Below are 18294 nucleotides of genomic sequence, written 5' to 3'. Positions count from 1 at the left end.
TTCTGATACTACAGGTGAGAAAAACGGGTCCTAGCTAAGTTGGTAAAGCTAGACTATGTCCATGGATAAAAACTTTATAGTTATCAATTAATGCTAAAGCTATCATGTGTGTATAATATAGTTAATATTAGTTACTTTAGAGATAATACCTAAAACATACTAAAAGTGGTAGTGATATGCTTCAATATCCAGGATACTGATCTTATGGAAAATATGGACCCAGAAGATACTAATTACAACCTAACTAGACAGTCTGAAATTGTGCTTCTTAATTTACCATTTGTATTACAGTCAGTATTCAATTTAATAGATACATAAATACATTATCAGATTCTGTAAACAAAAAATATGGTGAACCAGAGGGGAGGTGGGTGAGGGGATGGGTTAAATAGGTGATGGGGATTAAGGAGGCCACTTGTGATGAGCAACGGGTGTTGTTATGTAAGTACTGGATCACTAATTTGTATACCTAAAACTAATATTACACTGTAGGTTAATTACCTGGAAAAAAAGTATGGTGAGAGGAAGCATTTAAATAATATTGTTTGCTCATTGGAAAGGAGCACCAAATAACAAACACTTTATTGTTTGTGTTCTAATTAAGAATGCTTGACACATTTACATTCTGAGTTACGTATATACTTGGTGGTATAGTACCATAGTGCTCAGAACAGCGACATGCACACAGATAGATTCAGCCAATATTTCCCAGTGCATTAAGATGAGAATTATGCGTAACTAGCTTTTTATTAACTACTGATAATATGCACATATATAGATATGTGCACACTCAACATATACATGTACACTAAATATAGCTATGTAGAAATGCATACACTAAAACCTAAACTATGTAATTGTGAAATAATTTGGAAACTTTGAGAAAGTCGAAGATGGAAATAAACAACTTTCTTCGGAGATAGCATATAGATATAAAAGTAAAGATAGTTTTGAAGGCGTATGAACTACTAAGGAAAATGAAAACAAGTTATGAAAATAATGAATACTTTTCTATTGTGATCTGTTACTGTATGATCTCTATGTTTCATGACTGTTCGTACCGTTCACAGTACTGGCCTTCGTATCCTCGTGGGCAAGCTGTGCAGCGGTAATCATCAAGGCCTTCCATGACACAAGAAGGGCTGAAACTGAACCAGAAAGGGGAAAAAAAAAGATTGTAAAAAATCTTTTAACCTATTTATTTTATAGATTTAAGTAATTCTATCCATTATATAGACAAGTGAAACTTAACTTGGGGTGGTTATAAGTGCTGTATTTTATAATATAAATTTTTATTCAAAGGTAGGATGTCACAACTAAATAATGCCAATAATAGTCAACAAGTAAGTATGGTTGGCTTTCAATGAATTTGCAGTGCCTCGCACTGTGTAAACATTTTGAAATTTTAATAATTCTATGACAAGCATAAAAATATTAAACATCCAGCAAAAGTGTCCTATTTCTCATGAATTGAAAGAAAAGTATGCCTAGAATTAGTGTACATTTGTCTGATAGAATATTACTGAATATTTTCCAAGTAAAAAAAATGGTCCTAAAACCATATAATTTTTTTTCTGAAAGCTCAACCTAAATTGCCACTAGCCTTTGAACACATAAAGTGTGAATAAATATTTCACTTAAAATGAGAGTGCCTTTTCTAATTTACAAACAGATTTCAAACTAAGTTTATGTTAAACACAAAGTAATGTGAGTTAACGTAAGAAGGGAAGGTGCTCTCCATGAAAATGAGTAAGAATTTCCGATAATTTTATGATCTTTTCTATTAAGTAGGTCTTATATAATTTGCCCTGTTCTCATTACTGACTGGTAGACCACAGCCTATCAGGCTTTGCCAGGGTTTCTGATCATCTTACCCTACAAAAGAAATACTTATCAAAACTTGAAAACTAACCTGTACTAACATGTAATTTTAGGTTGTTACAAACTTCTTTCAAATATAAGTCGAGGATTCCCACTAGGTAACACTGCATGGTGCACTGGAAACTTAGAAGGAAAAATATATATGTATTTGTTACAAAATGGTAATGCTGCAAACTCCATTCTTTTTCTTGGTCCGCTAAAGAAGTTTATGCTGAAAAAGATATATGGTGTATACACCAGGGCCACAGCTCCTTTTGGTCAGGTGTCATTTGGACCCTATTTTAACTATCTTCTAGCACACTGAATCAAGAGTACATGAATGAGTAATAAACTCTAACCTTTGCGAAAGAGGTGAGCAAATTGATCTACTACTCACAAACTCTATCCTTCATAAAATAGATCCACAAACACGTAATTGACACATTCTGTCAAGCTTTTAGCTCTTCAAGCTAAAGCTTGATGCTGAGTGCATCTATACACACACACACACACACACACACACACACACACACACACACACACAAACTCCTATGTCACATTTCAAACTGCTTATCTATCTATCTATCTATCTATCTATCAATCATCTATCTATCTACTGACAGATAGATACTTGGAAACAAATTTTTAGACATTTCAAGTGAAACTCTAGACAGCCAACATAATTAAATTATATTCATCTACAGTAATATATCTATCTCAATTACTATGCAAGGATGTTATAATTCTTCTTGAATAGTTGATATAAACTTTTTTGAGTTATGATACTATGGTGGATTGAATGAGGTCTTTTCCTATATCATGTGTAAGGACTTAATGAAGGAGGGTGTAGGAATCATAACTTACTGGAAGTTAGAGTTATTCTTTCTGCTCCCAACTCCCTCATCTACACTCAATCCTCACACTGTCTGCGGGGTCACTCTGAAATCCTTGTGCTTTTTTCTTGGGGGCTACCTTTTATATTTCCTTATGTTTGCTAATTCCAAATTTGCCTCATTAGGGTTTTTAAGATGTAGAGTTTGCCAGTCTATGTTGTTCTTGTGGATACTACAGAGATGAATTGGCTTCCTGGGTACCACCCCCTTCTTTTTTCTATGTTCATCATTGGTTCTTTAACAGTCTCCTCTGGGGCAGGTTCCTATACATCATGTCCTTGACCTCTTCATGGGTCTCCCAGTTCAGTCTTCAGATTTCTTCTATCCTGTCCTGTCCTCTCTCCCCTAAATGATCTCATTCCATCTTAAAACCTTTGCATCTACACTAACAGATATAAAACTGAGTTTCCCCCTCCAAAAAATACCACTAGGCTTTCTGTAATTCTCCCCCATCTCATCCATGGTCACTCTGCTTCCATTTGTCCTGCCAGAAACCATGGAGTCAATGTTACCTCCTTTCTCTCACATTCCACACGCGTTCTACCTGAAACTGCTGCTACCATCACTAACATCACTGCATTACCCTGTTCCAAGCTGCCTCTTGCCGTTGGAAGACTTTTAGACATTAGGACATTTCATTAGCTACCGGAGCTTCCCTGACTCATCCTTTGTCACCCTTCCCCTAACACCAGTCTGCTCTAGCTGCCCTGGATCCTTGCTGTCTGACAAGCATGGGCCAGTCTCCAGGCCAGTGTATCCGCCTTTTCTTCTGGCTGGACTTCTCTTCCTCCAGGGAGTCATGTGGCTCCCCCCCCATTGCTTCATTCAAGTCTCTGCACAAGCCTCATTTGTTCATGAAGATCTTCACTGAGCACCCTATCAAAAAGGGGACCCCAGCCTTTTCTGTCTCAATACCATGCAAGTATCTCAATTCAATGAGGCTGCTTTATTTTCCCTGGTAGTACTTCCACTGTCTGATATTGCATTATACATCTACCTGTGTTTTGTTCAGCTTTATTGTAGTATAACTGGCAAATAAAAAAATTGTAGTGTAAAGTGTGCATCTGATGATTTGATATACATATATGTACAAATTAATTAATACATCTATCACCTCACGTATCTACTTTTTTTTTTTGTCAGTGAGAACACAGGTTCTATTTACTTGGCAAGTTTCAATTATACAATAAAGTATTACCAACTATCACTACCATGTTATATGTTAGATCCTTAGACCTCATTTATCTTATAACTGAAAGTTTGTATACTTTTACCAGCTCTCCCACACCTCCCAACCCCTAGTAACCACTGTTCCACACTCTAGGAGTTATTTTCTTTTTTTAAATCCCACATAGTATACATGAAACAATACCACTTTTTTCTTTCTCTGTCTGGCAAAAATTGTTGGTGTGTTTGGCAAAGAGCAAGGGACTCAAATGTAGCATCATTGTAGAAGGGAGGAGGGGCATTGACCTGGAAAGGTGGTTAGATTGCAGAGGGTAGAGGGTTCCTTCTACTCTGTTGAAAAAATACCTGACCTTTCCTTAAGCAGGCAGTGAAAAACCCCTCAGCAACACTGCACTGTCACAATGGTTGACAGTTTGTCATATGTGTTTTGGTAAGAAATATTGAAAAACTAATGCATGGAAGTGAGTTAGTAACCACTCACCACGCCACACCCTTTACTTTTCTTTGGGGCACAGTTGGAGGTCATTAAAGAGAGGTGTCTCAGCGTCCTCCATCTATATTTCAGAATCTACTTTTATATCTCAGGAAGAAGTGCCTTTCTTCTTTGCCCTGGCTGGTTTCTTTGCTTTGCATTTTAACACTTCCCTTCTTACCATACACAGATCTTTGCTTTGTTAATTAATGTTCCAAGCTTTAGGTAGTGATATTAGTGGGTCACGAAATCACGTTAGTGGGTTTTGACTAAAATTTCTTCTAAAAATGCAGAATAAAACTGAGAAAAGTTATAGGATATATATGTTTATAAATATATATTATATACACACAAGTTTTTTGTGTCCCAAGGTCTGATGTAAAAAAAAAAATGATTTCTTACAGTGGCTGCAATTAATAAAGTTTGACAGTCACTGAATTAGCCACTTTGCTTCAGCTTTCTGATTCTCATAAGATCCTTCCCATAAAAATATCCTTGAATTACATAAACCATAGAAAACAGCAATGAAAACACACTTTTTATTGATCCCGTGAACCCATCAAGGTAGGGCTCTTTCTTTTCCTCCTTGACATTTTCTAAAGATGAACTGATCTCCTTGGAACATAATATCTGTTTCCACCATGGATTGTCAAAACTCCTCGGTGATCCTCACAGTTCATGGCTACCATACGTACTCAGTCTCCATGCACAGCTGCCTCTCTTCTCTCTCATGGCGCCCCCTGCAGTGTGCTCTTACTTCTCTTGCCTCCCTGACACCCCCTGTCTTGGGTCTGCTTTCCCTTCTGCTTTCTCTAATGTACGTAATTCTGTCTTTCCTTCATTCCACATGCTCCCCCTTGGGTCACATAACCCCGGGAAATCTTATCCAATTTTAATTCATTTATTAACATATCTCTTCCCTCTGCCCTTCCAATTCTCGTATTTCTATTTCCTGCAGCTATTTGCATATTTCCATTCGGACAGATCTTTCACATCAATGTTAACCTATTTGGAACATAAATTGTCTTTCCTCTGCAGTAGCTCTCTCCTGGTTTCCCTATTTCAGTTAATTGCACTACCATTTTTGAGGTCAACCTGGCTCAAAACCTTTGGCTTCAACTCTTGCCTGGCCTGAACCCCTCATATCTAATTAGTTATCGGTTCTGTAGAACTGCATTCAACAAAGATCCCATCCATTCCCTCATTTCCCTTCTTGTTACGATTACCTACCTTCAGGTTCTAATTATCTTTTGCTAAGTTAGTGCAATAGCTTATTAATCGGTCTCTTCACTTTTTTTCTTCTCCTGTTTCAATTCATTTTACTTAGCTCTCTCATAACAGGCTTTCTAAAGGGTAGTGCTGATGGCATTAACGTTTTTTTGTTTGTTTTAACTAAAAGTCTGCAATGTTTCCTCATTATATAGAAAATTGAATAGTAATTTCTTAGCCTGGTGTTCAAGGATTTCTATAATATAGCCTCCATTCTCCCACTTGTTTTCATCTGCAGTTATGAATTCTATTTGAACTCCATGCTCCAAACTCTTACTTATTAGTTCTTAAACATGTCTTTGTTTTCTGTTTTCTAAGTTTTTGTTAATATAATCTCCTGCTAATTCCACCAGTAAAAACCTCTCAATCCGCCATTTGTGACCCATTATAAATACTACTACTTCTTCCAATATGTTCTTGAAGCTTCCAAAACCAAGTGTGGTATCTTGTGCCTTTGAATTCTCTTTACATTTAACTTGACTTCTCTTAAGGCACACATTTTATTGTGAGACTTTTCAATACATGTTATGCTTGATTGTTATCAAAGAAGTTATCAATTAATTACTGAATTTTTCTAATCCAATGGCTCACATTTTAATGAACGATAAAATAAATAACATTCTCTTTGTTTAAATCTGGTCGTCAGAGGGAGATTAGGGAAAGGGAAATAGAAATAATATTATTTTTCACACACCTACCAATTGGTGCTCGGGTGAACAAAAAGAATGTGTTTTATCCTTATCCATATCCTACCCACCTAAAAATTTACATTTGACTAAAGACCTGTAATTCTTTTAAACAAAAAAAAGAGGAGCTTGCAGAAGAGAGACAATTTACCTGAAAATGTTTCAGAATGTATATAAAGCCAACGATGAAGAAAAAACGGAGTCAGCACAGGGGCAATCCTCTCTTTATCTAAGTTGCTTTGTGGTTCTTCTATAGTCAAGATAAGGAGCCCAGGATTCTAATTCTAAACAAACCGCCATACATTCTTTTCAAAAGCAAGTTCTTAGAGAAAACATTGCTCTACCATGTAGAGATTGAAATCTATAAATCACTTAGCAGAAAATATAGACAGCCTTTGCAAAAAGGATTTTTCATCAATATATAAACCAATGCAGAATGTGCAGACAGCACTGAAATAAAATATTCTAGCTTTTGTTTCCCCTTATGGCTATGTTTCCATGGTACCAAGTTCAGACCATCTTAAGAGAAAGGGGCTGTGATTGTGGGAGTATAAAAATAAGTCACCCTCCTTTAACTACTTTTTTCAATTATTTTCTTAATACTTCTCTGCAAATTGCAAATTAAACACATAAAATGAGTGGAAGGGGTCACAAAAAGGATATGATCTTCAGTGAAACACTTCGTCATAGCTGAGTTTATGGCAGAACTACATGCAAATACAAGACCCTTATAAAAGTGTATAAAATTATGCATGTGTCTACATATATCATTTATGTCATTACATAACTTATGTCAGTATTAGTATTTATATTTTAATTAATAAGTAATATTTACTTGGGATAGGGTTTTAATGGAAAAATAAACCATGGAATACTATGTGCTCACTTTTGTCGTGTTTTTATAAAATTCTCTTCCTTTAAAATTTTTTTAATGTTACATTCAGTTTTTTGAGAAAGAGAGAGAGAGAGAGAGAGAGAGAGAGAGAGAGAGAGAGAGAGAACACACACATGAGCAGGGGAGGAGTAGAGACAGAGAGACCCAGATTCTGAAGCAGGCTCCAGGCTCTGAACTGTCAGCACAGAGCCTGATGCAGGGCTCAAACTCATGAACCATAAGGTCATGACCTGAGCTGAAGTTAGACACTCAACCGACTGAACCACCCAGGTACCTCCCAAATATTCTCTATCTTAAACTGAGATTTTGTCTACATAGAAAAAAAAATTGAAATCATAGAAAGCCCGTTTGCCACACAGATGGTGCTACTGATTGGGAAATCTGGTAATGTTTCTCAATCTTACTTGTTGCTGGAAGAAATCAGAGGGCAAGCACATTGCTGACAGTCATTTGGCAATCCCCTGACAATTCCATAATATCCAAGAGCACATCGTTCACAGAAGTCACCAGCAGTGTGATGTTGACAATTCTGCAAAGGAAAGGGGAAAGTTTGTTTTTCATTTAATCAGAGTAGAATGTAATTTTCCATACAGCTCCCCACCTATGAATACATATGCTCTTGTGAAAACACACACACACACACACACACACACACACACACACAAACACACACACACACACACCATTGACAGAGTTCTTGATATATGTGTGGGTGTGTGTGTATATATATATATATATATATTTAATTTTTTTAACATTTATTCATTTTTGAGAGACAGAGACAGAGCATGAACAGGGGAGGGGAAGACAGAGAGGGAGACGTAGAATCTAAAGCAGGCTCCAGGCTCTGAGCTGTTAGCACAGAGCCTGACACAGGGCTCGAACTCACGGACCTCAAGATCATGACCAGAGCTGAAGCTGGACGCTTAACCGACTAAGCCACCCAGGTGCCTCCTTAATATATATATTTTTAAAGATGTTCTTTCGTAAGAGAAACTAGTATCAGGCTGTTGTAGCTATACTGACAATAAGAATTTCTTCTCTCTTTTTCCTACATCAATCTCTGGAAAAAAATTTTTCTCTTATTATAATCTGGGGAACATACCTCACAAATTTCTAAAATTTATTATATCATCTGGCCATTTATGTGTCTTCTCTACAAGGTGCTAGAAAAGTACTAAAAATCCTGGGAACTTGGTGCATGCCTGTCAGTGGACTTTCTAAAACTAAACCAAGGTAGAAAGCATAAATGCCTTAAGATGCAACAATAGAAAAAAAATTAAAGAAAAAAGGTCAGCCTAGTTACTCTCCTAAGAATGTTATTCATCTAATTCTTGCCAAATGTTAATAATTCTTTATAAATTGGAGCACCCAATCTGAAACCAGGAATCTCAGGTCAATATTTTCTTTTTCATGCTTGCATAATAAGAGGCATTCAAGTAATATGCTTTAAGACATTTCCATAAGGAAATGAGAATAGTTTCAGAATAGTATGCAGCTTTGTAATGAAAATTCTCATAAAGTAGAATTATTTAACGCACTGCAATCATTCATGCAATAAGGACTTAGAAAGAGCTACATCCCAGGCACTGAGAGAAATCAAGTGAGGGAAAAAGGTAAAATAACACCCAAACCTATACTAATTTATTTCTACTTTGGGAAGATAATTTAAAAGTGGCAAATAAGAAACATGGCAGCAGGAATGCAATATTGAATGCTGTTTAGTGGAAATGTGATATTTGACTTTGGGAGTTGAGAAAAAGGAGGAAATAGGAGGAATAAGGAGCTGCATTTTAGCTTGACCAGAAGAATGATGTCTTACAAACAATATCAAAAGAAAAGTTGAGAAGCAAAAATGGTCAGTAATAGCTGTATATGTTAGTGAACTGATCTGACCAACTTAGCTGGAGTCACAGAGACAGCTGTGGGCTCCATATTGAACTTGGCCGAGATCTCATATGCTTGGCTCTTGGCTCTATTCAGTCAATCAAGAAGCACATATTTATTTTTCATGTGTCTTCTAATGGCCAGAAAATATTTGGTATGGTATGTGTGGTCACTTACAATAAACAGTAATTGAAGTCACTTCCTCTATAGACATTGCCATGGAAAACTTTTTTAGAACTTCTATAGACTCTTTTTTTCAGAGTTTCTGCTATTCCCTAGGGTGAAATCACAATGTCACCATGATGAATTTTAGGCCATTGTTTGTTTTGGTTGTTACAGCTGGGGGTTACATTTGAAAACACATTATGCCACTTATAGATGCATTTAATAACAACGTAAAATGGATCCAGTTTCTTATATCATAGGATACGAATCTCAAATACTCTAATTTTCCACCTCTCAGAAGATGATAACTCCAGATTTTCAGAGAAAAGGAAGAACTCACTTGAGTGTTCTCTCAGCTTCCTGTGAAAGACTTGGCATCAGTCCTGTACTATTTTCCATCCCTTTAAAATTTATTGCTGTCCATGGGAAGTAGTGTTTTGTCCTTTGTCTAAAGCTACTCTCATCCTAAACTGGATTTCTTACTTTCCTGCCTTCTGTTTTTTCCAGCCTCTGCATTTTTTTCTTTCTTTCTTTCTTTTCTTTTCTTTTCTTTTTTTTTTTTTTTTTTTTTTTTTTGCTCATTTTTCTCATTAGCATTTGATGTTGTTCCAAGACTTTCCTAGCTCAAAAATATCTCTGGGGCCTCTAGTCTTTGGAGGCTAGAGACTATCTCTGATAAGCATTTTATTGTATTTATTTAAAGTTTATTTATGTATTTTGAGAGTGAGACAGAGAGAGAGTGCAAGTGCAAGTGGGGGAGGGGCAGAGAGACAGAGACAGACAGAGAGGGAGAGAGAGAGAATCCCAAGCAGTCTCCATACTGTCAGCACAGAGCCTGATGTGGGGCTCAAACCCATGAATTGTGAGACTATGACCTGAGCTGAAACCAAGAGTCAGAGGCTTGACCAACTGAGCCACCCAGGCACCCTTATACATTTTAAAAGCATTGTTTCCATTCCTGATTTCTATTTCCTTATCCTCTTTAACTCTCCCTGATTAAAAAAATTTTTTGATTATTGTAACTCCAGTCTCACTCATAAGATTTTTTTGATAAATCAAAATTTACTGACAATAATAGGTCCTCATGATACATCAATTTTCTGCAGCAGCTAATATTTCTGGCCACTCTTTGAACTATTCTCTTTCTATGGTTTCTTTAATGGTCTAGTCTGCTGGTTTTTCTCCTAACTCTATGGCTACTGTTTCATGGACTTTTTTTCCCTTTCTGTTTAATAAGATTGGTCCTTGATTCTAAAGATTCTCATCTCTCTTTCGTCTTCTTTTCCCTACACATTCTACCTTCGTGATTTCATCCATTACTATGACTTTAGTTATCATCTCTTTGCCAAAACCTTTAAATCGTATATATTCAGCCTAGAAAGATATCTCTAATGAATTTTGGGTTTACATTTCCAAATGTTCCCTGGATAGATCTTATTACATAACACAAAAGCACTCTCAATTTGAATGTCAAAAATTAAGCTCATCTCTCTGTAAACGGGCTAATTGCCCATTTCATCTGGAGTCACTATCATCTGCTTAATTACCCAGGCCAGGAATCTAGAGGCCCCTCTCATTCCAGAGAGCCTGTTTGATCATCATGTTCCATGATTCTGTTACTCTCTGCTTCTTTACTTCCTTGTTGCTACTATTTTTATTTGGCTGCTCTCATCTTTTACCTGGTTTACTAGGACAGAATTTAGCTAAATATACTGCTTCTAAATTTGTTTACCCAGTGATTTCCCCACACTGCAATCAGAGTGGTCATCCTACAGAATTTATCAATCCATGCCATTCTCTTGCTGGAAAGCCTGCGTTAGTTTTCCATTATCTTCAGGATGAATTTAAAACTCTCTATCATGGCAAGAAAGACCTTTATCATCTGTTTACTTCCAGCCCTACCTCCAGCCACTGCAACCTTTGTATGCTATGCTAAAATCATTTAGGACCATCTGAAATTCTCAAATTATGCCATGCTCTTTCCTTTGGGACTTCTTATATGCAAATCCCTTGTTAGGGAATGCTTTTCCATCTTCTCACCTGGCTAGCAACCATTCATTTCAGCTCTCATTTTAAATGTTGCTTTCTCTGATAAACATTCCCTTATGTCTGAAGTCAGGGCTGACTGCTCCTTCTAGTTCAACACAATGATTAAAACATGGTAGACATTTGAGGACTATTTTGAATGACTGCATGAATGAGTGCACATTATAGGAAGTATAGATGAAATTGGCCAGTCTCCTTGATGAAAAAGGCCAAGTTTCAAGCCTAATGACATCATAGAAATGTCGTTAGCAGAGCTAGATGCTTTGTTGCATATTTTGTATTAGGATTTGTTGTAAAACTACCATGATCGTCTTCTATTCAGCCATTCAAAGAAACCAGTAATTTAACAATAAAATATCCATTCCATTTTTAAGAGCAGCACGGAAAGAGAAAATAGTTTGAAGATAAAATAATTATCTATGAATTGCAGTCTAAATCATTCAGCAAGGTGTCAAATGGTAAATAAGAATTAACTGGGGGAATGTTTTAAGAACATATTTTACAGTTGTTGAAATAAACATGTGCCACAAAATACATAGGATCTTGAACAATTATCCACATTTTGCTTTTGTAAAAATAAACTGACTACATACTGAATTATTTTATGTAACCTAATATAACATTAATAATTGGCTCAAAACACAGATAATGTTGGTCATTGTTAGAAATACAGAGATTCAAAAATATAGTTGCTGCTATTATACCTACAACTCTATATACAGATCAAGAAAATATCTTTACCCTCTCTGGACAGTTAATCCTTCACAGGGTTGCTGACATACTAAACTTGGTTAACAAAATCAAATGTTCCGGTTAGGTCCACAAAAACAACACACAAATCATGATGCTGTTTTTGAAACTTTTCGACATAGACATTTCATATGACTCTTCTGTCTGCTTTGAAACAGTGGACATAATTTTTTCTCTTGTATAGAAATTAATCTTTAGGAAAATTTTCTATATTTTAGATGGCTAATAAGAGGTTAATTATATTCTCAAGAGTGATATTATGTGTTGCCCTATTTCATAGGCATTGCTGTGCTGTGTCATTTCCTCTGCTCTTAAACACTAGAATATAAGCTCCTAGAGGGCAAGGCCCATCCATGCACTCCCCATCTTGATATCTTTTCATCACCTACCACAATACCTTCACATTGGAATGTTTATCAAATGCCACAAGAATGAAAAAAGAAATGAGTCTAAGTTCAAAATCTTTTATATTAATTTCATCTTGTTAATTGTCACTCATACTTCCACATGTCAAGCTCTTTTAGCTTCTTGACCACCATCTGATACATTACATAACACTTCCAGCTTTATGTCATCTATTTGATAGATCTCATCTGGATCACTGATAACGATTTCAAACAGGACGGGGTGAAAGCCTAGATCTCATCATTGGACGCATGAACCGAGAACCTATAGCACACAGTTCAGCAACCACACCCATAAAACTTGTTAACTGATTACCATCGAGCCTATATTTTCAAGTTTGTTTGTAAAAACATCATGAAACATTCTGTCAAATGCCTATTTAAACAAACTACAGTTGGGATCATAGAGCTAGCCTTTACTGGCTTATGATTTAATCAAAGTATTTAATTTCTGTCAGCATTAGTTCATCAACTTTAAAAGGAGAAACAATTCTATCTACCTCATAAGCTTACTGTAAGAATAAATGCGAAAAAAATCTATCTACAGAGACCAGTCTTTAAGGTTGGATATATGGTACTGTCATTATTTTTGCTGATTTTCAGATATGATGTATCACACTTTCTGATAAACTTGATATTGTAATGGTATTCAGAAAGGTCTCAGATATTATACATATAGTAACCATAGCAGTTATTCTGATATGTTTTATTTTGAGTGAAATTATACTGATTTCTAATGAGCACTGTTTATTTTTTCTATACTTGACAGTTAAGTAAGAAATCCTTAAGTTTTACTGGAGATCAAAATCAATGCTTGATACATTTTACTTTCCTTTACAAACCAGGAGTGACAATTCACTACTTTCCATACTATGGCAAATTTCATATTTTCATGATTTTGCAAATATTTTTCATACATGGCTTTTAATCATATCCGCAGATTCTATCAGTATTCTAGCTTATAATTCACCTGGGCCTTCAAAATGAAACTCATTTAATCAGATAACAGTGTGTTTACTCTGTAGGTAGCATTTTGTAGTATATTTGGAAACTGATTCTAATACATTTTATCCAATGCTCTGTAGGTTACTTAAATTTTTTAAGTGTTAATTTAGAGTTGTAAAAAAAATGCTAACAATTCTACTTTGGTAATATTGTTAGATAAATTCAATAAAATAAGGTTTACAAAACACCTTAAATGCAGTAGATTTGTGTTATGAGTCTGTTTACAAAATATAAGGTTAATTGGTTAATCACAGATTCTGGTGGTTTCAGACAACGAAGCAGATCAATAACGGAGATTTGTTTTTTCTTTTCATTTCAAAATAAGAATAGTGATAGAGTGAAAATAATATTTCCACAAATTATTTGGTGTTGAAAAAGTTATTTGAGCTAGCTGAGAATTCACTATTCCCTTTTAAAAAAATGGAAAAGTAATACTGACTGGGGGTGGGGTGTAGTGATGATATAAAAATGTATAGATAGATATAGATATAGATACAGGTAAAGATATAGATAGTGATGTGTGTGTTATGTAAAGTTGAAAACTCTGTCATTTATCTTTCTATCATCTATCTATCTATCTATCTATCTATCTATCTATCTATCTATCTTCCAACTCTATCTATCAACCTACCTACCTATCTACTTACCTACTTAAGAATGTCTGTGGGTGTAGGTGCGTGTACTGATTAGTGTTTGTTCACTCACCTCCTCTTCCCCCTGGGCTTGGGGTTCAATATCATATAGGTTTTGTCCTTCCATTTTGAAGAAAATTTTCATTAAGGGACAATAGTCACTGAGCTATTGGTAGCAACATGTCTCTGTGTAGGATATATTAATGTCTAAAGTAAAGCAACAGATTTCTGGTAAGTATCATTAGGAATTATGAAGAGAATAGTTGCAAAGTGATGTGGGTTTTATTAAAAGTTGAAATGCTTAGACTGTAAAGCTTTCTATAGTGTTTTTTGTTCTTTTTTAAAGAAAGATATAAAGAAAATAAAAGTGAGGAAATCTAGCATAGTGCTAGAGATAATGATGTTTACATGTTTTGATTAATTATCATCTCATTGATTCTTAGACTCTAAACAGTGGATAACATGTATGGTCATTATTACCTTTATCAACATCATCATCGCTATCACTTCTATGGAGCTTATCATGTACTAAGTAAGTAGTGTTCTAAACCCTTTATAATGTATTTCATCGAACCCTTACAAAAGCGCTGAGTAGGTACTACTATTATCTTCATTTTGTAAATGAGGAGACTAGGACCCTGTTAGCATGAGATAAAATGACTGGGCTTCCACAGCCTACACGCGATGAAGCCAGGATTGGAATCAAAGCAGTCAGACCCCAGAGTCATGCTTATGACCGCTCTACCCAAGTAGAGGGAATTGCTCCGTGTAATGGAGCTGATATCAAATTGAGATCCACACAGAAAAGAAATCAGTATGCTTCAAGTTTCCTCAGTCACACCATCAGGGTAATAATAGGTATTTCCTATTTGCCTCCTGGGGCTATTTCAAAAATGAACAAAGTTGCCTAAATTCAAAAGTTGTATGTTCCCTGAGGAAAATATAAAAATTTAGAGTATAGTAACTAATACTAGCTGTGCATATTTGATGTGCACATGTATTTATTTTTCACTTCATCTGGGGATATCTCAAAAAATAGACTTGTGTCACAAAAAAGCTATAATAGCCAATTACTCAAAAGAGGACAATTCAAAGATGACAATTTTTATCCTAAAACAATGAAATTAAACTGTATCCTTTATGAATGTTTTTAAATTAATCATATGAATTAAACAAAGCCTTGCTAAATACCAGTGAAGATTGCATAAGAAAGAAAAATGCATTTAATTCTCACTGAAGAATGTATAAATTAATCCCCTCTCCTGAAATTATTTATTGAATTTTACAGGCCAGCAGATTGGTGAAAGAGTACCAGACTGAACAAATAGTAATTATATCAGGAATTCAAGGATAGTTAATATTATTCAGTTATTCATCTAGTCAATAAAAGTGTTCATCATTCAGTTCAAGGTAAAAAGAAATATATTCTCATATCTTAAATGTATCTCTACCTTTACTTCACTCCTCACAAATAAGCATATGACCAATTTTATTTTTAAAAACATTTTTTTTCAACGTTTTTTATTTATTTTTTTGGGACAGAGAGAGACAGAGCATGAACGGGGGAGGGGCAGAGAGAGAGGGAGACACAGAATTGGAAACAGGCTCCAGGCTCCGAGCCATCAGCCCAGAGCCTGAAGCAGGGCTCGAACTCACGGACCACGAGATCGTGACCTGGCTGAAGTCGGACGCTTAACCGACTGCGCCACCCAGGCGCCCCTATATGACCAATTTTAATATCCTGTCTTGACTAAAAGAAGATATCTTTAAGAGGCCAGGAATGAAAAGAAGTTTTCTCAACATGGTAAAGAATATTTATCCTAAGCTAACCACCAATGTCATATTTTGGGGTCAAAGACTTGAGACACTAACATTAAAATTAGGAGTAAGATAGGAAGCTGACTATCCTTGTATTTAACATTTTTAGAAGACTTAATGCAAAAACATAAAATTATTATACTAGATACAGCTTCTGGCAAGAATAATCACAATTATAATTATTTGCCAATAATATTATAAATATAAAAATAATTGAAAGAAGCAACTGAGAAACTTCTAGAACTAAAAAATAGTGGTTGGATATCAAACACACGTAAAAACTCTATTCTGTTAATGTTTATCAGTAACAAGAAATTAGGAAATACACTGAAACAGAAAAAAATGTAATGTTCACCATTGAAGTAAAAGTGTAGGATACATAGAAATAAGTTTAGTATGAGAAATGCCAAACCTATACAGATAATAACAAAAACAGTTTACTGTGAGACACAAAATGTTTTGAATAGAGAAGAGTATTATTTTCCTGGGTTGAGGGAAGCTAATTAAATAGTGTAAAGACAGCAATTCTTTACACATAGATTTAATACCATTCCAATAAAAATTCCAATAATGTTTTTTGGTGAAGAGATTGAAATTGTGAATCAAATTCTGTCCTTTGGAAGAATATATAATTACATCCAGTCAAGAAATTAGAAAAGAAGAAGAAAAAAAGGGCCTTGCTTTGCCAGGTACCATAACTTAATATAAAATAAAGGTAGTCAGAATAGTGTAATAAGAACTAGAAGATAAAGAGAACAGAATAGATGATCCTTCAAACATATCTTAATATGGATAAAACAAATTTATATGTATTCGGACACCATAATTTATCAAAGAGAAAAGGAAATGTTAATAAATAAATGTTTCTTTAAAGTAATATATATTTGGAGAAAGATACCTCCTCATACCACAATAAGTTCTAGAAATATTAGAGTTGGATCTCAAATTGAATCATAGAAACAATGGTAAATATCATAGTGTCTCAGTGTAGGTATTGAAAGACATGTGCCTGCGTAAGATCACCAGGAGAAGGAGTGTAGTTAGAGAAGCAAACTGTTCCAAGGACTATGGGAACCCCAGTGTGTAGATCTCAGGTAAGAAGCTAAACATAGCCAAGAAGACAGAAGGTGTGGTCACCCAGGTTGGAAATCCCTGGAACAGCATGTCCAAGGAAGCAAACTGAACAAAAACTTTTAAGATGAATGGATAACTCAGAGTAGCAAATGCTGCTGAGCAATCAAGAAAGATGAAGACTGATAGATGAACACTAGTCGCAGGGTTCAGCATGCTGGTAGAGGTAAAAGTCTGATTTTAGTAATTCAAGAGGGAATGGTGGGAGAGAAATTGTGGAGAGAGTATAAATAGCTCTTCAGTGTATAGGAGAGGAATGAAGTGGTAGAAGTCAAGAGGGAAAGTGAAGGCAAGAGAATTTGTTTTTATTTTTGTTATTATTATTATTATTATTATTATTATTATTATTATTTGGAAGAGAGAAGAAGAACCAAAAAGTGACGATACAAGAGGGAGGGCGAAACAGGGATGGGCGGAGTAATGCCCTCGAGCAGGAGAAAGGGCTGGGATCAGGGGAACCTTGGTGGCTCAGCCTGTTACGCAGCCAACTCTTGATTTCGGCTCAGGTCATGATCTCACGGTTTGTGAGTTCAATGCCCACATCAGGCTCTGGGCTGATAGTGTGGAGTCTGCTTGGGATTCTCTTTCTCCCTCTCTCTCTCTCCCCCTCCTCCACTCATACTCTCTCTCTCTCAGAATAAATAAATAAGCTTAAAAAAAAAAAAGGCTGGGATTTAAAGCATAAGTGCAGACTTGGTCTTTTCTAGAAATAAGAAAAGTTCATCCAAAATGATGGAAGACTCAGATAATTGCACACAGATGCAGAAAAGGTGGGTGCAAATGGTAGTGGAAGATCATGTTAGTTCTCTTCTGACTGCTTCTAATCTCTCAATGAAATAATAAGGAGCATGACTATCAACTAAGAGTGAGGCTGGAAAAGGGTTGGGGGAGGGGGCTGAGGGCTTGAAGAGAAGGGGAAGGTGTGCGATAAGCATCCAGAAATGTGGGAAGGGAAATGGACTAAAGAAAAATGGCATGACTGCAGAGCAACACGAAGGGTCCATTTGCAGTGAGTGATAATGAATTTATGGTGAGATTAGACAGCATACTTGTCTGTTTTTCATCAGCCACATTCAGCTTAGAAGGAGTAGAATTTACCCAGTGTTAGAATTCATGGAGTGAAAATAAGTAAAGGAGCAGCATGAGAAATGAACATTACAAAGCAGTGATACCAATGGAATGTTGAATATTAA

General features: G+C 35.6%; 1 protein-coding gene across 8 annotated transcripts in view; it reads right to left on the bottom strand.

The window, feature by feature from the left end:
• Positions 1-18294, bottom strand: part of LAMA2 (laminin subunit alpha 2) — a 623859-nt gene that overhangs the window by 178075 nt on the left and 427490 nt on the right. For all 8 annotated transcript variants that reach the window (XM_045058020.1, XM_045058023.1, XM_045058022.1 and 5 more), the window contains 2 exons: positions 7668-7792; positions 1062-1148 (listed from right to left, as the gene is read on the bottom strand). In XM_045058020.1, the coding sequence (XP_044913955.1) occupies positions 1062-1148; positions 7668-7792 (212 nt within the window). The remainder of the gene's footprint in view (positions 1-1061; positions 1149-7667; positions 7793-18294) is intronic.

Source organism: Felis catus, chromosome B2, assembly GCF_018350175.1.
Source record: "Felis catus isolate Fca126 chromosome B2, F.catus_Fca126_mat1.0, whole genome shotgun sequence".
Classification (NCBI taxonomy): Eukaryota; Metazoa; Chordata; class Mammalia; order Carnivora; family Felidae; genus Felis; species Felis catus.
This window is presented reverse-complemented; position numbering and strand designations above follow the sequence as displayed.